This window comes from Pyrus communis, chromosome 10 (assembly GCF_041283825.1).
Source record: "Pyrus communis isolate YQ-2024b chromosome 10, ASM4128382v1, whole genome shotgun sequence".
In the NCBI taxonomy this organism is placed as follows: domain Eukaryota; kingdom Viridiplantae; phylum Streptophyta; class Magnoliopsida; order Rosales; family Rosaceae; genus Pyrus; species Pyrus communis.
The window spans coordinates 15,056,813-15,080,000 of record NC_142574.1 but is presented as its reverse complement, the minus strand read 5'-3'; the positions used below and the strand labels follow the sequence as shown (position 1 = coordinate 15,080,000).

The window sequence follows — 23,188 nt, the reverse complement described above, 5'->3', positions numbered from 1 at the left end:
GCCCCCAAACCCTAACTCTAGCCACAACCTCCGCAACAACATTCCCTTCTCTTCCTCGCCCCGGAAGTCTGCCCCTCCGGCAATTTGTGAGAGAAAAACAAAACAATAACAACAACAACAACAATCCCAATAGAAAAACTCTCCGTTTTTCCCAGAAAATTCCAAGATTTTCTAAGAAAATCAGAGGAGGCGCGAGAAACAGAGAGAGAGAGTTGTGATCTGAGAGTGGCTCTCTTTGGTCTAAGTTTCCAATAAATGGTGTATATAAGCAGGTCGGATGATGAGGAGATAGTGGAGGTGAAGTCCATGGCGAAAGGTTCTGAGAGGGCGAAGCCTCTGCACAATTTCAACTTGTCATGGTATTTGAAGTGGGGGAACCAGAAGCACCTGTGGTGCCAGAAGGAGAGCTCCGAAGCCAGCGGGAGTGGCAGGGAAGGGTCTAGGGTTAATCATTGATCGTCGGCTCAGAGGATTGAAAGCTTGCCGGCGGTGATGACTCGGGTGGGAATGGTTTCTGGGTTTTGGGATTTTAGGGATGCATGTTGCAGGGAGAGAGAAGAGAGAGAGGCGAGAGAGAGAGAGAGAGAGATGAAATAGAGGGTTGGGTGGGGGAGAACTTAGAGAAAGGGATCTGGGTTTTTGGGGAGAGGGTACACGGGTTGATGGGTTTTTTTTGGGTTTATTGTTTATTGTTTATTTTAAAAATTTTAATATTTAATTATTATTTTTAAATATTTAATTTTTTTAATAAAAATGGGTCCCGTTTCTAGCCACGTTAGCATTTAACATAAAAAGTAACAGAAAAACTGACGGAGGTCTGACATTGGCACAAATTCGTAAGATGAGGTATGACATTGTCAATTTTAAAAGATGAGGTATGAAAGTGTTGTGACACTAATAGTTGAGATAGTTTTTTGTATTTTACCCTTAATTATTCGTTAACATTTATGTCTCTTTTCTAATCACTTTTGTTTATTATGTGGTTGTTGTCATGTTACTTCTCAAATGCTTCCAAATTTTAGTATATTATAAACTTTTGTATCTGTTGACTGAAGGAGCTCGACTGTGTTTAGATATTTAAGTATCATTGGTTCGGCAACACAAACACAACCACTGCCATTTTTTCAATCGTAATCTGCACCACTGCAGTGCCATAATGATGTGGATATCGCCATGACAGCCTGCGGAGCCTCCTCTTCATCATCCTCCTCAAAACTCTGGAAGTACGACGTGTTCTTGAGCTTTAGAGGCGAAGTCACACGCAAGGGCTTCACGGGCCATCTCCATGCAACATTGGAAGAAAAGGGCTACAAGGCCTTTATTGATGAGGACGATCTGAAAAGAGGGGAAGAAATAAAACCCGAACTGTTCCTTGCCATCGAAGAGTCAAGGACTCTATCATTGTCTTCTCAAAGAGGTATTTAGATTCGAGTTGGTGAAGATCCTGGAGTGCAGGAAAAATTTGGGGCAAGAGGTTTTGCCAATCTTCTATGGTGTTGAAGCTTCAGACATCAGGAAGCAGGACGGTAGTTTAGGCCCAATATTTAAGAAGCACAAAAAGGGCATCCGTAAAGAAAAAGATGAGGAAAAACGGGAAGCCAAGAAAAAAAGGGTACAACAATGGAGAGAGGCTCTTACTGCAGTTGCAAACTTAGAGGTGGGATCAAAAAACCGAAAACCGAAAAAAACCGAACTGAACACCTAATCAAAACATAAAACCGAAAAAAAAAAAAAAAAACCAAAATAGAAAAAATCGAACCGAACGGAGTCTTATTGGTTCAGTTTCGGTTTTGTCGGTTTGGAAACCGAACCGAACCATACTGAACCGAATCCCTTTACACTTTATGATGCCCATGGTGTCTCTTTTGTGAAACTTTGTTGCCAAGTTTGAAACTAAGCCTAGGGTTTTTTCAAGGAGCATATTGGGTTCAATTAGGGAGGATATTTAATTGGTTAGAGGGAAGTTTTGGAACTTGGAAGAGCTTCTCAATTGATTTGTTTTTTTTTGAATGGATAGGTGATCATTTTTCTTTGCAATTGAGGTTGTTGATAGAATATGATTGGTTTATATGATCTTGTATATGTAGTTACCTTCCCACTTTCCAATTTCCCCATTTTCTTATTATTAGTCTACCAATGCAAGCCTTTTTTCTAAATTCCATATTAAAAAAATATCAAGTTTTATAAAATTAATGATTGTTTTTAATTTCATAGTAATTAAAATTTCAAGTTGATTTAACGTGCATGGACATTGGTGGGAGAAATTTTCAAACTAAATTCTCAAAATTGTATGGTACTAATTTACCTATTAGTGGCAGATAAATTGTTGTACAGGATAATATAGGTAATAACTTGCCTGTACAATCTAGGTGAATATGATATATAGGTAAATTACTCAAAAAACAAATTGTACAGTTACAAAAAGCCCACACTGCCACCAATTAAAAAAGGTACATAATTTACCGTTTCATGCACAAATAAGATAATTATCACAAATGTTGCCAATCTAATCAAAAAATGTAAAGACAAATACCAAAGCATCTGAAAACATACGCAGATAAAAAAATAAAAAAAAATAAAAATCCAAGAACAAGGCATACCACTATAGGGAATGCCACAGTACAAGGAAAATTTACGCACCTATATATTCATCATGACATGCGTAGTAAGCGCTATTCTAAAAATCTATGGCTAGCGTCGCCTAGGTCCTGTCTAGGCGATAAGCGTCTGACCACCTTACTGATTAGTCTCTAAGCGTTTGAAAATGAAAATATGGTGCCTAGACTCACTTAAGCATCTGCCTAGCCCTCCTAGGCGCATGTCTAGCCCACCTAGGTCATGACTCTCACTTTGACAAAAAATCAGTAGCTTTCATTTTGTATTTTATTTTTTCAATAAAATGTAATAGACTTGTTGAATAATTGGATGAACATTCATTATACACTTGTTCCAAATGTTTTCAATATGTTCTAAAACTTTTGATCTATATGTCATCTTATTATGCAATTTATGTATCCCAATACAATTTTGTAATTTTTAAGTATAAATAGGCACTTATTGATACAATATATAATAAATTTACTTAAATCCGCCTAGTCCGTCTAGGCGACTAGACGGGATTAGGCCCCAGTCCGCCCCCCGATTAGCGCCTAGTGTCTTTTAGAACCTTGGTAGCACATGACCATACTAACCTTAATGCATTATATACCGGCCTTTCCAAAGTCAATGTCCAGTTGACTTTCAAATTGCTAGGAATTTTATTTAAGGACTAAGTAACTATGGAATACAAGTCTCCATGCCCTAACATCATTTAGGACATTGCTTCCATACCTTAAATCCTATGGACTCATTCGTAGCATATTATCACTATAATATAAAGCCAAACTCATGAATGAATAAAACTTGCCCTTTTATTAATTACTTAATATGGAGTTGTTACATAATATCCAATATTACGAAATTGGCTTTTAGAGCACAACTCCAACAGCAAGAAACTAATTTGATTGAACCAGAACTGACATTTGCTAAATTTAGCATATAACCGATTTCATTGAGTAGTCTGGATAAGTATCTACTACAATATATAGTTAAGAAAATCACATCCAGTAATCAATCAAAAATCATAATTAAGCAATTCAATACATAATACTATCATCAAAGTATAAGTACAGCATGCAAGTGCATCTAGCCTATACTAGAGCTATATAATCACTTGCAAATATCCTACAGCCAAAAATAGCTATACTTGATATATAAGAGACCATGTAGTTAAAATAAGTTGCCAACAATAAATAAATCAATTAAATGGTCATCTAACCATTCACTATCTTAGCCTCATCCATGACTACATTAAAACAATTAAGTTTTATAAAAAAATTTAATGAAAAATAGTTTGAAGGGATCCGCTCACAGAAATTTTGAGCGTGTCTCTTCAATAGACGTCTTGATTTTTATCTAGGTTACTCAAGCTTACACCTAAAAAAGATTCCTTTAGTACTCATCTTAGTAAATTTTAAAGTTTTCTAATTCAAACGTGATAAACGACCTCAAATTAGTTAAAACAGAATACACCACATGATTCGAGACGTTGAATAACCTTAAAGTAGGTATGTGGTCTGCTGTGTGGACGGTCACCGCCGCCATGGCCCGGTTGGTCGCCCGTGGACGTGCCGCTGCTGTCGGCGAGCCGGTTGGCAACTTATTACCAAATAAAAAAATGAACGCAATCAAACACGCCATTAACAAGTCTTCACACCCGAGTTTCCCAAACTCACAAAAACGCACGTGTATTTCAGATAAGAAGGTTCTGAAAGCGCACAATAGCCCTTTACTTATTAGCCCCGTTTGGTCTGTCCTTGTTATAAGAAGCACAGACATAGTTCTCCCCACAAAAAAATAAAAATAAAAATAAAAAATAAAAAATAAAAAACAGAAATATCTCTCAAATTAAACACACAAAGCAAAAGCACCAAAAAAGAGAGGAAAAAGCACACAACTCTCAAGGGGGTCAATCTAACCTCGGCCACCTTCGACTCAGGTGCCTCTCTCTCTCTCTCTCTCTCTCTCTCTCTCTCTCTCTCTCTCTCTCATCGTTCTTTGGTCAATTTGCTTGTTTGGTTTTCAATTCACGCCCAAATTTCAACTGGATTTCTTTCATTTCTGTAAATTGTTGCCGAAATCTGTCAAATTTTTTTGCGTTTTTTGCTTCCGCTACTCTTTCCTTCTACTTTTTGAATTTCAGGAAAGATATTTTGATCTCTGTGTCTGTGAGCTCTTGATATGGTCAACGTTTAGTTCCCAATGATTTCTGTCTTTCTAATTTTAGTAATTTGAGCAAACTTTGACTACCCTCGTTCGTTTGGATTGAGAAATTGAGAAATTTGCTTCTGTTGCTGTAATTTTGGTGAACATACAGGTGAAAGCATTGTCTGAAAATTAGGGTTTTAGGTTTTGGATTGAGGATCATGTCTTCTGTGATCTGGGTTTTGCTGGAGAATTCGAGGCTTCGATGAGGATCTGGTTTTGGTGAATTCTGGGAAGTGGAGTTGGGGGAAAATGGTGCTCAATCAGAGCTTTTCTCGTATCGACACTTTGGAGCTGAAAGCTCTAATTGTGCGAAAGATTGGGCATCAGAGAGCTGATAAATACTTTGATCTGATCAGAAGATTGTTTAGTTCAAAGATTAGCAAGTGCGAATTCGACAAGTTTTGCAATCGGATTATTGGGAGGGAAAATGTCTGTCTTCATAACCGGCTTATTAAATCCATCCTCCAGAACGCCTGCCTTGCAAAACCTCCGCCCTTGACCGGTGTTCAGAAAAGGGGACGCACCCTTAATGTTAAAGTAGCAAATGGTTATCAGAAGGGTGGTCTTCACTCGATTAATGCAGATGCAGTTTCTCCATCCCCTCACAGGATCCTGTCTCCAGTTGATCGAGAACGCAAGTTTCAGGACCGCCCAAGTCCTTTGGGGCCAAATGGAAAGTCCCAACATTTTTCAAAAGCACAAGAGCAGCAAAGTGCTACTGAATTGCTTTCTCTTGGAAGCAGGCCGCCTGTTGAAGTTGCCTCTGTAGAAGATGGAGAAGAGGTCGAACAGGATGCAGGAAGCCCAGCTATTCAAAGTAGAAGCCCAGTAACTGCTCCACTCGGTATATATTTGGGTGGATCGCGTAAATCTCTTCCTAATGTATCAGTAAGTGGTGCTTACCACCCTGTGACCTGTCAAAACAGTGGTGAGCTACCTGATACGAGATCCTTAAGAAATCGTTTGGAGCGGAAGTTGGAGAAGGAGGGTATTAATGTCTCTATAGACTGTGTTAACCTCTTGAATAATGGATTGGATGCTTATCTGAAGAGGTTAATGGAACCTTGTATTCGGCTGGCCGGGACAAGGCATGGCAATGATCACTTAAAACAACTAAGTGGTTCATATCCGTACAACGATGGTTCAAATGGGATGTTGCGTGGAAGACATATGCAAAGAGAAACAAAATCTACTTTTGCAACCATGTCAGATTTTTCTGCATCAGTGGAGCTAAATCCCCAAATGCTTGGTGTAGATTGGCCCATACAGCTCGAGAAGATTGTCTTGCGTGCATCTGAAGAGTGAGCAAAACCTTATACATAATCAACAATTGATGAGATCACGAGACATGAAATTGCACCCTCACTTGCTCACAGTTCAGCGTTTTGAGTCAGTTCTTTAACATGATCAACTCTTAGCCTTTGCCTGTTTACGGAGTTTTGAAGCATTGCAATAGGGAATAAGTTGTAGATTATGTGAGAAGTTTTGGTTTATGTTGCGTTTCGATATAGGCTTGATAATTGTTATTGGGGGGGGGGGCATGTTAATACGATAGTATGTAAACTTTTCAATACAAGCAAGACATCAGAAGTGTGAAGAATTCTTCGCATTATCCTTCAACGGAAATTGTTTCTGCTCCCCTGTTTATTGTTACCAAGTTATGCGAAAAATGCATTATCCAGTGTTCAAATTATTGCAGTTGGACAGTGACTTGCTACATAATTTAATTTTCTTGCTTGCGTTAATTCTATCTTTGATTACGTAGTTCTTGCCTCTATGTCCATTTGCTGCTTGGTGACACTGGTAAATAGTTATTACTCCTCTCAGCTGACATAAATGGGGTGTGCAGTCCTTCAATAAGGTGCCTCGGCTTTTTATTTAGCAAGGTTCTTCGGTGGCATCGCTTTGACTGAGTGATTGCTTCAATTTCTTCTTATTGAGGAAACGCTCATAGAAAGGCAGTTGCAAGCTCTCTGTGCTTTGTACCAGGTGAGATTATGAAATGTTAATCGTCTAAATTGTTCAAAGTAAGCTGTAAGATCACTGTGAGCTCATTATTCGTTGCCTTGTATGTAAAACATGCTTCCCAGCTCAGATTACAGGACCTTTCCCTTCGAAGGGATGATTGATCTCATCTATGCAAATTACCTTTCCGACGAAAAATACCGGTGAGTATCCATCTACTATCTGAATCTTATGTGTATCGAGTTAGCCCCTGACGACAAATACAATGTCCGGTGGTCATTCCACTTCTGTATGTGCGCTTAACTGTTGTCAATGGCCGTCGAAATCAAGAACTAGGGGATCAGTTCAAATTTGAAGACAACCCTAATGAACCAGACCATTGGTGCAAATTTTCTGAAGTGTCAGCGATTTCATTGTTGGCGTTTTACTGTTGTAATTGTTCTAAAGATTTTTATGTGGACTGTAAAAATTACATCTCTTGCAAGTTCTGCCTTGGTTTAAAAGAATTCATAGCCAAGTTGACAGTAGCAGTAATTAAGATAATTTTGCCAATTTCTCATCTAAACTAGTATCCCATTGTCGATTTGCTCCCTGAATTTTTATTTTGTTGAGTTTCCTCCTTGAACAATACGGTTTATTCTGTCAACCTGTTCTGAAAACCTTGAACTGCTTGCCCTAGATCCTTTCCACGGTTAAGACTAGGATTCTCTCCCCTCCTATCTCCATTCCCTGCCCTTCTCTCCTCTCACAATCTCCACTTCGTCCTTCTCTCTCTATAAAGAAGTCAACACAAAATCTTGACTATTCAAATAAGAGGGAAGGGCAGGGAAGGAAAAAAAAGAGAAGAGAGAATCCTTCCGCAGTCCGTTCCACAACTGAAGAAAAACATTGTAATGTACAACTTAAAAGTTTAAAATCCTGCAGGCGCTTGTATCCGATCAAACTAACTTGTAACTGATACTTCCGGTGTCTTAAACAACATCAACCTATTGCTTTATACAAAACCCTCAAAGTTGTCCCAACCGTATAAATACATAATGTCTGAATGTTTTACACGAATGGTGAAAAGACATGATCCGAATGTAATTACCAATGAATCGAATTCGTAAAATTCGCAACGAGAGCGAGATTCATAGCCTGTGCTTCAACCATAGTTCGGCTGTGGATGTCATGCTAGCGTTTCTGCCAAGGCATCCGTAAGGTTCACCGTGTAAGGGCATTACGAGCAACTTCCAAGCTGGGTTGTTGAGACACGTCTAAATCTTAAAGACGAGACTAGTAAAAGGAATAGGCGCCTGCAGTCAATCAGCTAGGACGTTGTGCCAGCTTTCTCCAAGCCTGCCATGTACGTCATGTAAATGGTCCACAGATACGAAAATCCGTTGCTCACTAATGGCTGTTCAAAATGAGAGCGTCAAAAACAAAGTTAACAAGTTAGTTTCCAGATCGTGTGAAATATGCAGGTGAACTGATCAAGTCGGAAATTTCCTACGCTTGTCAAGAGCCAAACTTTAGGCTCTTAACCCGTGTTTTGTCAAAACTCAGTAGCCCAAGCAATCCCAATTTCACGTAATTCCAAAATCCAAAATAAAACTGAGAAAAACCAAGATAAAAGAGAGCCTTCCACATACCTGTAAATGGACAGGAATGAATCGGAATGTGATAAAATCACATATTGGCCAGTACATAACACCGTTTAACAATGTAGGGAACAAGTCTCGCTGTAGGCGGGCAACAATTTCTTCACCATTTTCACCTGGAATTGGCAATCATGGTAACTATAACTAGTCAGACCATACGAAATTAATATGAAGCACCATATAGTATCCACGCATCTCTCTGCAAACACAAGTTCGCTCTATTTTTCAAAATTCACAACAGGTAAATTTCTTATGCAGCAGTAAATGTTTTCCTTGAAGAATCAATTAACAAAGAGATGTGTTTATACAATTATTCATTATGCATCAAAGTCTTGCCTACAAACGGGTTGAGTCCCAGAAGTTAAATACAAATGTCGAAAATCTCAAGATTGAAACTCAATCCATCTAGAGCATTTTTTGTGGTGAACTACCGGACTTGTACAACATATTTACAAAAGTTCGGTACTTTCGGTTTCAGCATCTTGTGATGAACTCTTCGTCAAAGTGATACTCAAGTATATGAACCGGAGAGCCAATTACCAAAGGAACTTGCCACTATGAAGCGTAGCAGGTTCAATCACGATTTTGTCACCGAACAAAATCTAAAGCAACCTAATATACAATCATTGACAAACCAGCCTAATTTCCTCCTAATTCAACACGGGAACCTTCAAAATGTGCGTGGTGAATTCACAACTTTCCCAAACAAAAATTTAACACACTATACATCATTCATCATAAACAATTGCAAAATACAAAATTTCGACAAAATCGAACATACAAGCATCATTCATCGTAAACAATGTGTCCTTAAGAAAGAAGCTTTATGCATACCTTGTAGACATGCATTCAAGGAGAAGAAAACACACGTCATTGTAGGTCCGTAAAGCAGCTGCCCCATTGCCATTTTCTTCAATGTCGAAAACACATCTCGTTTCGGTAAAGCTTTCGACATGAAATTGAACCAGAAATGCAGCGACGGACCCAAAACCAGCATCCCATAGCCAGCCATGCGCGCTGTCCTTACAAGATCATAAGATTCGGAAAAGGATGATTTTGCTAATGTCTGATAAAGATCATTACTTCATTAGATACAACCAGAGCCAATTGACCTAGTGGGTAACTACAAAATGCCCAAAAGTGACGATATAATTACAGTTCGACCCACCTGGGAGGACAAATCGGCGGCGGTGTAAATGAGCGCCGCGGTCACACTCTTGGTCAAAATGGGGCGGCACTGGATCATACCCAGGTACCATCCCACGAACCCGAACTTGGAAGCCGACGGCGCTTCGACAGAGGACTTGGAGGAGGAGAAGGCGGAGGAGAAGACGGAGGGGGAGAGGTCGTAGTCTCTGGCTTTGCGGAAGACTTGAGGGAAGCGGAGGTAGGCTTTGGAGGGGGTCTGGGTCTGGGTTTGGGTTTGGAGCAGTGTCGGGGCCGCGATCGGGTCCGTGATGGAGTTCTTGTGTAACAGGCGGGTGAGGTTGGTGCTCCGGCGGAAAGCGGCCGTCATGGTGGCGGTTGGTGGTTTCTTTGGTCGCTGAGACTCTGCGGCTGTGACGTGGGGGTTTTAGGGAGAGAGGGGGGTTTTAACAAAAGGGAAGAGAGACTGAGAGAATCACGTGGAGCAACAACGTTAATGCGAGTTTATCATTTCCCAGAAAAGCGGGGAGTAGGTGAAGAGCGTCGCACTCGCATACGTCACAGACGTGGCCGACATTGTTGAAGGGCTGTTTCCTTTCCCTAACACCAAAATGTAATAGGATCAATTTCCAGAAAGTGAGGTGTTCCGCGGACTTGCCGACACGTCCTTCTATGTCATGCCACGTGCGGGAAATTCTACCCGTTGCCTTTACTCTTGCAGTGATGCCCTTGGACATCTGCCTATTTTCATTTCAGTCACTTTAGTATGGCTTGTAGCAGCTTCTCCTACAAGCTTCTTGTTTGAGAAGGAAGTCGTTTTTCTGGTATTGGATCTACTCTTCTATTAGTATGAATATGAATTTGATCTATATGTCTTTTTTATTCCTAAGGAAACCCCCCTCCCTCCCCACCATAACCTTTTTAAGACCATCAGGCCCTCTCGAATGAGTTTTATATTACGATTGTAACGTTTTTTAATTGTACAATGTCATATGGTACACTTGCACATATTTTGATATCATTAACCATAGGTATCGTAGCATCACATGATGTCTAGTTATGGATATATGACATTATGAATACAACATACTATATGATTTGAAATTCGTACGAGTATATAACTCTATGTGTACATTACTAAAACACAATTAATACTATCAATAATATTATTCTAATGAAATTATAACGATTTTCATTTTTCTCCTGTACAATATGGATATTACATGCAATGAGTTGAATAGGAAAGTTCTAATCACCAGAGCGATTCCACCACTTGCATAAATTATTGTATTATTATATGACTATTTTATGTCGCTTTGCATGTTGATCTTTCAACATGTTAAGATGGACACGACATGAGTATAAATGGGTAAATCCGTACACACACCTTCGGGCTCATCCGACTTGTTGCTGAAGTTGAAAATATTAAGGAAGAGATTTAAACTTTGGACTTGAGGTGCAAAAATCTGTTAATCAACTGAAGTACAAGTCTACAAGCCTCTTGCCAACGCGCTTTTTAAATAGAATTAATAGTTTTGGCCGTTGTAATATGGAGCCTCAGCAGCTGCCTTGCTTTACAAGATCTGGCCAAAGAAATATACCGTTGCCTAATACAAAGGAAATCAAAATCAAGGGATAAAAGTGAAGGTTCCAATCTCAGAATCATTTTATTTTTGCTGGCTAGTGTGATTACTTTAATATCCATAACATTAAGGGTGGGCTGTTTTCAGATACATAACATAATTAGAGATACAATGCTCTGCTTCTTTATCATACAATCTTTACTATATCTTTAAAGGATGATCGACGAAATCGACCCTTCTTCTTCAGCACCCGAAGTCGTAGGATACCAGTCCTTTCAGCTCTGGGCCGTTAAGTCTGTTGTTTTCAAAACTGAAACAGAATATCACGACGCAAACACATTAGAACTTGCAATGCGGTAAACAATGATTTATCGAGCATGAGACTCGAGGACCTGTTTGTTAAAGACTCGGGGACATGGAAAATCACCGTTACACACAACATAAATTCTCACAAGATTCGTAAATGAGTAATTGGTTTCTGAAAAGAACCATGGAACTACTTTTGTAAAATAATCTACACTCTCAAGTAGAGTTTGAGTAAGTTTACGAGTATTCATTCAAATCATCGTGCCTCCCACGCTCCAGAATCGCTCTAAGACATACCATTGATTTGCTATGTAAATACACAACTATGATAATTTTCGTGTGCCATTAAAATTGGCCAAACTCATGAAGACCATGTCTAGGCAAACGTTTACCATCTGTCCTGTCTCGTAATGTTGGACCTGAATGAGATGGCCATGGGTTTCGCGTATCTTTGGTTTTCTCGGAGAACATCTAAAATGCATAATACCTACTAGACACACAACACATTTCCCATGGCCACGTTCTCCGAAAGCTGAAACGAGTGCGTCCCCAGACGGCTAAACCTATCCTATATACCAACTAGGAAACTCAAAACTCATTTACAAACATTTTGTTGATCTTCAGTCAACGATTGATTTCTATAAATTAGTAAGAGACGTGGTAATAAGTCACTTTGTTTAGGTGACCCGATGCATACTGCATATGAGTGAGGGGAACAAAGGGAAGAGAGTGATAGAAGTGGTACCTTTCCATTGGGAAAGTCCCAAATGGGCCATCGACCGGAATTGTTCCACAGAGATCATTGTTGGATACATCACTGCCACATTGAAATTTCATAACAAGACTGCTAATAAAACAGTAAACTACAAAACAGGGTATCTTAGATTGAACATTAAACTCAGATTCCAGATATTCGTTTCGAATTATCTGAAAATTAGGACTTACAAAACTTTGAGGTTAGAGAGGCCGACGAGTTCCCTCGGAATAGATCCTGTTAGTTTGTTGTTGTTTAGTCGCCTGCCTCATCAATTTAACCATATTCAATGCAAATTAGTTACTATCTGTGAATTGTCAATGCTGAAAAGTTCTGGAAACTCAATTTAAAAGTACTTACATAAATGTGAGTGACTTCAAACTGGCGAAAGATTTCGGAATTTCCCCTTCAAATTTATTGCCATACAAATCCATGCTAACAAGGTTTTTCAAGCTCCCCAACTCCTCTGGGATTTTACCACTTATGTCATTTCTGTAAAGTTCCCTGAAATTCATTCAAAAAATTTAACAATCACTTCTCTAATACTTTGATTAAGTCAAAATTGGATCAATCTTTCTCCACAATCACTTAATTAGGCCTAAACAGTAAAAACATGGAAACTTTTTATTTCCGGGATTTTCTGAGCAACCAAACACATAATAAGAGAAACTTGGTAGAAGAAAAGGAAGCATACAAGTACTGCAGGTGCTTCAGCTGCCCGATCTCTGGCCCCAAACTCCCAGAAATGTTGGAGTTACCCAAATCCCTGAAACCCAAAACAAGAAAGTTAATCGAGCCAATTTGAAAGAAAAAAAAACCCAATTCATGAAATCAAAATTTAAACAAACCCAGAAAAAAAAAAAAGATTAAGGAAATAATAATCTTACAATCGGATCACATGGTTATTGGAATCACAGGTAACGTGGAACCAGGTGCAGGGATTGACCAGCGTTGGGTCCCAGCTCTGCAGAACGTTGTTGACATCGACGAGTCTGCTTCTCAGAGCATGCAAAGCATTTCCTGAAAGAAAATTAAATCAGAAAAAAAAAGATTAGGGAAAGAAATTGGAAGCCGAAACTGATACAATATGGGTTTTGGGGGAATTTTCCCGGATTTTTTCCTCTCTGGTTTCTCAGCAGCCAAACGGAGATGGACCCAGTGGAGGAAAAGAGGGGAAATTTGAAACCCAGAAAAGATTCTGCAAGATGGGTCGGAGGAGGAAGTACCTTCGGAGTTTGTGGAGAGGGCAAGAGAGAGAAAGAAGAGGAAGGTAAGAGAGAAAGTTTGTAAGGGGAGAGGAGCCATTGGAGAGAAATGATAAGCAGAGGAAATGCCAAGAACTTTGACAAGAGCAGAGAAAAATCAAAGAAACAAAAACAAAGAGAGAAGAGGAAGTGGAAGTGGGTTTGGTTCAAAGTTTAGTCAAGTCAAATATGATTTGTGCCTTTGTGGTGTGCGCTTTGAATATTATATTTTACTGACTTCAGCCTAGGAACAGAGAGGCTCCGGTTGGACTTTCATGCAACCACTAATGCTATTTTGCTTGTAGTTTTTAACAAGTTTCAAAATAATTATTCATACACTGTAGGCAAATAATTACACTATATAATGACACGCCATTGGTTTGAATGGCGCAATAGCATTTCTAGTCTTGTGACTAGTGTTTTGAATGTTGAAATAACCCACATCAATCGTATTTCGAGAAAAAAAAAAGAGCTTAAATATTGCAATTTTATTCCAACTAGTATCGATTATGCAAGTAGTAATTATCAAGTTAGAAATGAAATCGGTATTGTTGACATTGTACCTTTGGCCTGTTTCTTTGAAAATTCGACACAAAATATGCAAAAATTTTGAAATAGATGGGTCCATAACATAAATCCAGATTCATAGTTACTTAATCTTTAGTTAAGACTTTAGTTACACCTGTCCATACTAGACAAAGTGGGGACGTGAAGTGAAGGGCAATTGGAAACAAGTGCGAAACTCATGCAATGGTCATGGCTGACTTACTGATTGGGGGAGTCTGACTTGCGGGGTTGAGTGGGGCCCACATGATGGGAATCTAGGAAATTGGGTGAGATAATGTTATTGTATTTTAATCGTAACCGTAAGTGACAAAGAGAAGAAAAGAGAAAAGAAAAGAGAAATGAGAAGGAGAAGGAATCGTGGGTGGATACAGTGAGAAAGTTGGGGGATGGATCTATAGGGGACGTTTGTTGCGCCAGACTATCTCGGACTAGATTAGCTTCAAGGACTAAGCTGGACTGGCTTAGACTAGACTAAACTGGACTAACTTAGTGAAGCGTTTGGTACAGTATTGGACTAAGAAACTGGATAATAACATATTCTAATATTATATTATTTAATATATAAATTATTAATATTTTATTATGATCTTATCTTTTTCTCCATCTTGTCCTACGATTTCCGTCCCACTCTTTTCCTTTTCTCTCATCGTCCCACCCTCTCCCTCTTTTTTTCCTCTTAGACCTCTCAATTCATGTCTCTTTCTCATTCCTGGTCAAACTCCTTATTGATTCCAGTCTATATTTCTCTGTCCTCCCTCCCTCTCTAGCTATGCGTTGTTCGAACGGAACCTCACGGCTTCAATTTTCCCGACGAGTTGCAGGTTTCCCGATGTGTTTTCTGGCCAACCCTCGTTAAATTGGATGAAGTTAGCACCGCCAAAAAATTCATCACCATCCCTGGACCGAGATCTTAGCTTTGAATGCTCAAATCTGTCATGGATTTGAAGAAGCCCAAACAGGCCGAGATTTCCAGGCCATTTTCCGGCCACATTCGACCACATTTTAGCCTCGATTTAGGTAAAATCGTAATCTTGTCACTCCCAGCTTCAATTTGGTATATTTTATATGAAAGTTGGTTGTGAAATGGATCTGAAAGAGAGTCGGAAAGTTAATGATTGATCTAGGTGACCGGAGATGACGAGGAGTCTGTCGGGAGTGGTCGTTGAGCATGACGAGGACGAGAAAGAGAGGATAGTCTTAGCTAGTCCCATGGTTATTGGGGGGTCTCGCTAAGACCTCTTAGTGAAGGGTTTTGTCCATGCTAGTCCCCTTTAGTCTCATTAATGTTAGTCCCAACATGGAGCAAACACAGTATTGGACTAATAGCTAGTCCAGTCCAATCTAGTCCAACTTAGTGAGGGCAAACAAACGCCCCCATAATGTCCAGCCATGTTTGGCATGCCTGAGAGACGGACCGAATCATGTCTAAAGGATTCAAAGATTACAGATGCTGTACTTCTTGGTATCTTTCTTAGAAGTTTTTGTCAAATACTATTTGTACGATGAACATATATGATTCACGGATCTCCAGAACCCTCACAAAGAGGATCTGGATTCAATAAAAAAATGGAACCGAAACTCAAAAACTCAAACCAAAACCAAAACTACTGGTTTAGTTCCAATTTTGGTGGTTGAAAACTGAACCAAACTTAATTAGATATAATTAATATTTATTTATGTTTGGGTATTCATTTTTCAAGCCCAATTCCAAATCAACCATTAACTTAATTTTTCTTCATTTTCTCTCCAATTTTTAAGTTTAATAAATTAAAATTAAAAATTAAAAAAAAAATGGAAATCACCTTGAAAAACCCAACCAAAAGAATTCAATTTTCCCTTTACAAATTGTAAAAACCAAACAGAATAGTAATTTTGATTTGGTTTTTTGTTTTGGCTAAAAATCAAACATAAATGAACCAAACACACCCCTACTTATAAGTGCCCTATTTGAAGATGATGACCATATATATTGCACGCATATATTGTCATGGTAGCTGTTCGTACCATGTAAATCACAGTTTTGGAATATCCTAGCATGCATTGGTACACACTAGGATTCTTGGTCGTTGAATTCCTACTAGATTATTGACCGCACATCCAACCATCCATTATTTTGGTGTATGCTGTAACCTAAGCATATGATAATTTTCACACAATTTGATACATATGAAAAAATAATTTATACAAAAAAAATTTAAAACTTATGCAATTTCAACTTGTGATTCATAGGGAAGTAAGACTGGCTACTTCCAAAGAAAGATGCCAAGTATATTCCTTTCAACAATGCTATATATTTTCTAAACGCATCACATAACCCGGTTTTTATGATATTTTCCATCTCACGTCGGTTTAATCACCGTGTAAAATATAACTTTCATGTCAAATTTCACATCAAATTGTATCAGTATGTGGTTGTCTCCATTACATGATCAATGGGATGGACACAACTGTGTTTATCATTACATTACATACGTCTTGAACGTCTTTAACTATCATAATTTAAAGGCATATTTGTTGATTTACTCCCTGAACTTGTATGGAGCTGTCAATTCCCCCCCCCAAACTTTAATTTTAGCCAATTACCCCTGTAACTATAATTTTAGCCGATTACCCTCTTGAACTTTTATAAATAGCCAATTTCCCTTGGTGTTAAATTTTAAAAATTTTCATTCAATTTTTCATTCATCTTGATCATGGAAACAACACATGACAACCGTATGGAGGCAAAAATGATGAAAAATTGGATGGATGAAAAACTGAATGAAATTTTTTTAAAATCTAACGTTAGGCAGGAATTGGCTATTTATAAATGTTCAATGGGGCAATGGACTAAAATTCAAGTTCAAAGGGAAAATTGGTTAATTAAAAATGTTCAAAGGAATAATCAGCTAAAATTAAAGCCTAAAAAATCAAAGAAACAAGAGAGAGAAGAGGAAGTGGAAGTGGGTTTGGTTCAAAGTTTAGTCAAGTCAAATATGATTTTTGCCTTTGCGGTGTGCGCTTTGAATATTATATTTTACTGACTTCAGACTGGGAACAGAGAGGCTCCGGTTGGACTTTCGTGCAACCACTAGTGCTATTTTGTTTGTAGTTTTTAACAAGTTTCAAAATAATTATTCATACACTGTAGGCAAATAATTACAACATATAATGATACGCCATTGGTTTGAATGACGCAATAGCATTTCTAGTCTTGTGACTCGTGAGTGTTTAGAATGTTAAAAGACCCCATATCAATCGTATCTCGAAAAAAGTAAGAGCTTAAATATTGCAATCTTATTCCAACTAGTATCGATTGTGCAGGTGATAATTATCAAATTAAAAATAAGATCGGTATTGTTGGCATTGGACTTTTGACTCGTTTCTTTGGTAATTTGATACAAAATATGCAAAAATTTTGAAATAGATGGGTCCATAACATAAATCCAGATTCATAGTTACTTAATCTTTAGTTAAGACTTTAGTTACACCTGTCCATACTAAACAAAGTGGGGACGTGAAGTGAAGGGCAATTGGAAACAAGTGCGAAACTCATGCAATGGTCATGGCTGACTTGCGGACTGGGGGAGTCTGACTTGCAGGGTTGAGTGGGGCCCACATGATGGGAATCTAGGAAATTGGGTGAGATAATGTTATTTTGGTTTAATAGTAACCGCAAGTAAAAAAGAGAAAAAAAAAGAGAAATTAGAAGGAGAAGGAATCGTGGGTGGATACAGTGAGAAAGTTAGGGGATGGACCTATAATGTCTAGCCATGTTCGGCATGCCTGAGAGCAACTCCACCGTGGTGGATTGCTCGCGGGACAGGCCAGAGAAAAGGGCCCAAGGCTATGTGGATTCGCTTCAGCGTGAAGGAGCCCGAGTGGAGGTGGAGGCTCGAGCTTCGGGCTTGTGAAGAATTGCCAGCCCGAGTGGATGTGACGCCAGGGCTGACGTCAGCCCGGCATCAGGCCCTTTTTTTATTTTTTTCTGTCAGGCGCGTGGGGGTGCGTCGCCCGACATAATTTCAGAAAAAGCAGCCAACTTTTTAGATTGAAATTTTACCGTTGGGAAGCCACGTGGCTTCCCACGGTCCGTTCGATCTCAATGGCTCTTTAACTTGGACCATTTGATCTCAACGGTAAAAAAAATTAAAAAAAATCTTATTTAATATCAACCGTTCGATCTGAGATCAACGGTCGATATTAATATGCTTTATAAATAAATAAATAAAAGAAAAAATAGTTTTAAAATTAAGAAAAGTTACTATTGTGACATGTGGCACAATCTAGAGTGTTGAAATTCAAATTTTTTTATATCCAACGGTGGATATTAATTAGTTGAATAAAAATTTAAAAAAAATTGTAAAAATCCGAAAAAAAATCTGAAATTTTTTTTAAAAAAATTATTTTTACTTATCTATAAAACCTTCTCATTATCATCTACCTTACACCGCAATTTCATATTCTCTCAACTACTTTCAATCACATTCCTATCTTTCTCTCAAAGTTTCAATCCAATTTTTTTCAACAAAATGACTATTGATGCAGGTGGCACAACGAGAACGATTAAAAATCTTATCCGAAATTACAAATAAAATTATTTTGTATTATTTAATAATTTTTCCGATAATGACATGTGGCGCAACGAGAACGATTAAAAATCTTATCCGAAATTACAATTAAAATTTTTTTGTATTATTTTATAAATAAAAAAAATACTAATATTTTATTGCATATTGCCAGGGCTATAGGTGCAACGGTGGAGATGCAAAAGGCGATTACTGTTCATTAGGGCAGTTACTGTTCACTGGGTGGATAACATAATGTATTGCCTGGGGGGAGGTTTCACACAGTGGAGTTGCATGCTGTACTTCTTGGTATCTCGGATTCAAAGATTACATGCTATACTTCGTGGTATCTCTTGGAAGTTTTTGTCATATACTATTTGTATTTAATTTTAAAAACAAATTAAAACGATTTTTTATCGAACGATGTACGATGAACATATATGATTCATGGATCTCCGGAATCCTCACAAAGAGGATCTTGATTCGATAAAAAGATGGAACCGAAACTAAAAAACTCAAACCAAAACCAAAACTACTGGTTTAGTTCCGATTTTGGTGGTTGAAAACTAAACCAAACTGAATTAGATATAATTAATATTTTTTATTTATTTATGTTTGGGTATTCATTTTTCAAGCCCAATTCCAAATCAACCATTAACTTAATTCTTCTTCATTTTCTCTCCAAATTTTAAGTTTAATAAATTAAAATTAAAAATTAAAAAAAAAAATGACCCTGAAAAACCCAACCAAAATAATTCAAGTTTCCCTTTACAAATTGCAAAAACCAAACAGAATCGTGATGTCAGTTTGGTTTTTTGTTTTGGTTAAAAATCAAACCGAAATGAACCGAACACACCCCTACTTATAAGTGCCCTATTTGAAAATGATGGCTATATATATTGCACACATATACTGTCATGGTAGCTGTGCGTACTAGTAAATCACAGTTTTGGAATATCCTAGCATGCATTGGTACACACTAGGATTCTTGGTCGTTGAATTCCTACTAGATTATTGACCGCACATCCAACCATCCATTACTTTGGTGTATGCTATAAACCTAAGCATATGATAATTTTCACACAATTTGATACCTATGAAAAAATAATTTATACGAAAAAAATTATAAACTTATGCAATTTCAACTTGTGGTTCGTAGGTAAGTAAGACTGGCTACTTCCAAAGAAAGATGCCAAGTATATTCCTTTCAACAATGCTATATATTTTCTAAATGCATCACATAACCCAATTTTTATGATATTTTCCATCTCACGTCTGTTTAATCACCGTGTAAAATATAACTTTCATGTCAAATTTCACATCAGATTGTATCAGTATGTGGTTGTCTCCATTACATGATCAATGGGATGGACACAACTATGTTTCTCATTACATTACAAACGTCTTGAACGTCTTTAACTATCATAATTTAAAGGCATATTTGTTGATTTACCCTTTGAACTTGTATGAAGTTGCCAATTTCCCCATTGAACTATAATTTTAGCGCCCTTGAACTTTTATAATTAGGCAATATCCCCCTTAAACTATAATTTTAGCCGATTACCCCCTTGAACTTTTATAAATAGCCAATTTCCCCTGGTGTTAGATTTTAAAAATTTTCATCCAATTTTCCATCCATCTTGATCACGGAAACAACACATAACAATTGTATGAGGGCAAAAATGATGAAAAATTGGATGGATGAAAAACTGAATGAAATTGTTTTAAAATCTAATGTTAGGGGGGAATTGACTATTTATAAAAGTTCAAGGGGGTAATTGGCTAAAATTCAAGTTCAAAGGGGGGGGGGGATTGGCTAATTAAAAAAGTTCAAGGGGGTTATCGACTAAAATTAAACTCTAGGGGGAAATTGGCAGCTGCATACAAGTTCAGGGGACAAATCAACAAATATCTCTAATTTAAAAGGGCATGTTGGTGTAGCGACTAGTATCAAGCGCCTTTTCATTCAAAAACTTTTTTTTTTTTGGTTCAAAAAATAGATAACATGTTAGATTAGTCGCCGATGGTGTTGATGCAAATTTTCGCCGTCTTCATTCTCAACGAAAATGCATCTGCAAAACAATTAACACTTTTGATCAAGGACTTAAGCCTCACACGCCCACGAGGTGGGGAGGGGGGTTGGGCTAATGAATCTCCGATGCTTAAGTTAATTTCTCTGAGAGAGTAAAGTGTCTAGGGCTTTTTAGGGATAATAAAAGCTTCTGAAATTTGGTAGAATATGAGGTATTTATAGGAGATAGGGCCGGCCATAGTGTTAGGGTACACATGGTGGCATCCTATTGGCTAATGTTTATGGAGAAATATTCTCAAAATATTAAATAGGAAATAATATTTTGAGATAATGGAGTAATTATCCCTAATTGATTTAAATTGAGATTACTTACTTGATTGGAGTCAATCTTCAATTGGGAATGTATTAAAGATAAGATTTTGGTAATTACTCCTTATCTTTAATGCTTTGATTTTTCATTGCTAAGGGCAGGTGAGGTGTGGGTAATCGTATTCAGCTGCTGAGACTTTCAGGGGTGTAAGCTGCGTGTGGGAGTATCTAGGAGCCTACCCATTTAATGAGGGCAATCTTGTCTTTCTTGAGCAAAAATCCACGCGTCGCCTCTAGAACTTTTGAGATTATTTTTGGCTTCACAGATAGATTTCAAATCCACACCTGGATGTAAGAGCTCAACACCTTTTCATAACTATGGTAAAAGGCTACTTGAGTGAAGTTGGAAATTTATTCGGACAAGGATTGTTTGCCCTCCCACTTCCGGTGCCCTCCCGTGCCCTCCTGTTTTATGTGGTCACGGTTAAGCCACGTCAACATTTTATATTGTTTTTTTTTAGAGATAATAAGACAAAAATGAATAGTAATATAAAATATTGACGTGATTTAACCGTGACCACACAAACAGAAGGGCATGAGAGGGCACCGGAAGTGGAAGGGTAGACAATCCTTGCCCCGTTTATTCTTTATTTGATTTGGTACTGTCCTTTGGTTTAAGTATATTTCCAACAAATTTGCCTGACCAGTAGTACAAGACTTGGCTTCAAAGGCTAGCTCTAATGCAATAAGTGCATTCAGTCATGATGACGTCCCACAAACTTTCCACAAGGATCACGGGAGCTAGCGTCAGTTACGAGTCACACAGCCGTCAATACGCGTGACTGACGCCAAAATGGGTTCTTCAAAGAGTACAATTCATCATTCAGAAATCAACTCCGTTTTCTTAGTCATCAGTAGACATTATTTTCTTTTGGCATATTGGGTGCTTGAATAAACAACTTCATTAACTAAGAAGTTCATCAACAGAGTAACAAAATACACACGATATGAAACACAATCTCCAACCGGTCTCAATCTGCAACTTCTTCAGCTTCTAGGATCACTTTTTCAGATGAGGAAAAGAGGCGTAACATCAGCCTTAGGGTGCTTTGCTTTGGCATGTTCCCGGCACTTCACCTCTGATGTGGTACACATAAATGTCTGCATACCTTGCACTGCATTCACCAAAATGCATTGTTGTCGCGTGATAACACCAACGACAAAACATATCAAGAGCAAACTAAGACACAAACTTTGTTATTGAGTTTAAAATTTTATCTCAAACTACAAAGCATTTATACATTGTTTAGGTCGCGTATCGTGTATTCAGAAAAGTAAATTTGATTAAGCACACACATTAAATCTTAAATGATTAAATCTAATCTATCCCATGAAACTATTCATTACTCTTAACCAAATGGCGTAAAACTAAAACACAATTTCAATGAAATCCTTGTTCCAAACGAAATTTAAGCATCAAAATAATGTAGCTGAAATAATAAATAAAGCAGAAAAAAATCCATCTAATTTAAAACAATTCAAAGACAAGCATTGCAAAGAGACTACCTGGATGTTCATCGCCTTCTTGTTGGCCTCGAGCTGGCTTCCACAATGAAACATCAACAAAAAAGGAAAACCCAATTGATCAGAAAGTTCAAAATTTGAAATAATCACACTCAGATACAAGACTTTTTACATAGTAAGTAAAAAAAAAGTAAGTGTGATATCAATGTTTTGGACTCATGAGTCCAATATATTAAACTCACGAATCTGATACAATATATTAAACACACACTAGTCTGGCAATAGTATTATAGGTATCCAACTTAAGCTGCTTAATGCTTATATATTAGTATCAAACTCTCTTTCATAATAGGCAAGTTGGTGATGCAGGTTTGAAGGTACCTTTCCCCGTGGAGGTGGGGATGAGGATTCCCCGTTTAAAAGAACTGATTATGCATGCGGTTATGGAGAAAAAAAAAATCACCAATGGAGCGCGGGAGATGGAGGTGGCACCCCCATCTCCATCCCTCCCCGTTGCCATCCCTAGCGCTATTTAATGTGCTAACTTAAATTACAAAAATTCTACTATACACCGGATTAATCAATGTAATGGATGTTCGTTTGGTTAAGGATTTAATGAATAAAAATCTTAACGGTTAAATATTTTGGTGTATTATACCTTGGTGCATGTTAAAATTCCCTCAAAATATAGTGAAGTGATGATGTTCGTCTGATTTCAATTCAGTACCTTTAATGCATGTCGAAATCAGAATCTGACAATTGTGA

The 23,188-nt window shown here is 37.9% G+C and overlaps 3 protein-coding genes across 3 annotated transcripts; 1 reads left to right on the top strand and 2 right to left on the bottom strand.

Moving 5' to 3' along the window:
* Positions 1 to 4,383: 4,383 nt before the first annotated feature.
* On the top strand, positions 4,384 to 6,499 carry LOC137729470 (uncharacterized). The gene is made up of 2 exons (XM_068468431.2): positions 4,384 to 4,537; positions 4,916 to 6,499. The coding sequence occupies exon 2, from the start codon at positions 5,056 to 5,058 to the stop codon at positions 6,109 to 6,111; it is 1,056 nt and encodes a 351-aa protein (XP_068324532.1). The 5' UTR covers positions 4,384 to 4,537; positions 4,916 to 5,055; the 3' UTR covers positions 6,112 to 6,499.
* A 1,114-nt stretch (positions 6,500 to 7,613) lies between these two features.
* LOC137729886 (protein SYM1) lies at positions 7,614 to 10,160 on the bottom strand. The gene is made up of 4 exons (XM_068468936.2): positions 9,580 to 10,160; positions 9,246 to 9,477; positions 8,403 to 8,527; positions 7,614 to 8,167 (listed from the first exon to the last, which is right to left on the bottom strand). The coding sequence occupies exons 1-4, from the start codon at positions 9,925 to 9,927 to the stop codon at positions 8,081 to 8,083; spliced, it is 792 nt and encodes a 263-aa protein (XP_068325037.2). The 5' UTR covers positions 9,928 to 10,160; the 3' UTR covers positions 7,614 to 8,080.
* Positions 10,161 to 11,199: 1,039 nt separating this feature from the next.
* Positions 11,200 to 13,768, bottom strand: LOC137728890 (leucine-rich repeat protein 2). Its single transcript, XM_068467682.2, has 7 exons — positions 13,427 to 13,768; positions 13,088 to 13,220; positions 12,895 to 12,966; positions 12,561 to 12,704; positions 12,392 to 12,463; positions 12,192 to 12,263; positions 11,200 to 11,450 (listed from the first exon to the last, which is right to left on the bottom strand). Exons 1-7 carry the CDS (start codon positions 13,503 to 13,505, stop codon positions 11,384 to 11,386), a joined length of 639 nt encoding a protein of 212 aa, XP_068323783.2. The 5' UTR covers positions 13,506 to 13,768; the 3' UTR covers positions 11,200 to 11,383.
* Between the last annotated feature and the right edge of the window lie 9,420 nt (positions 13,769 to 23,188).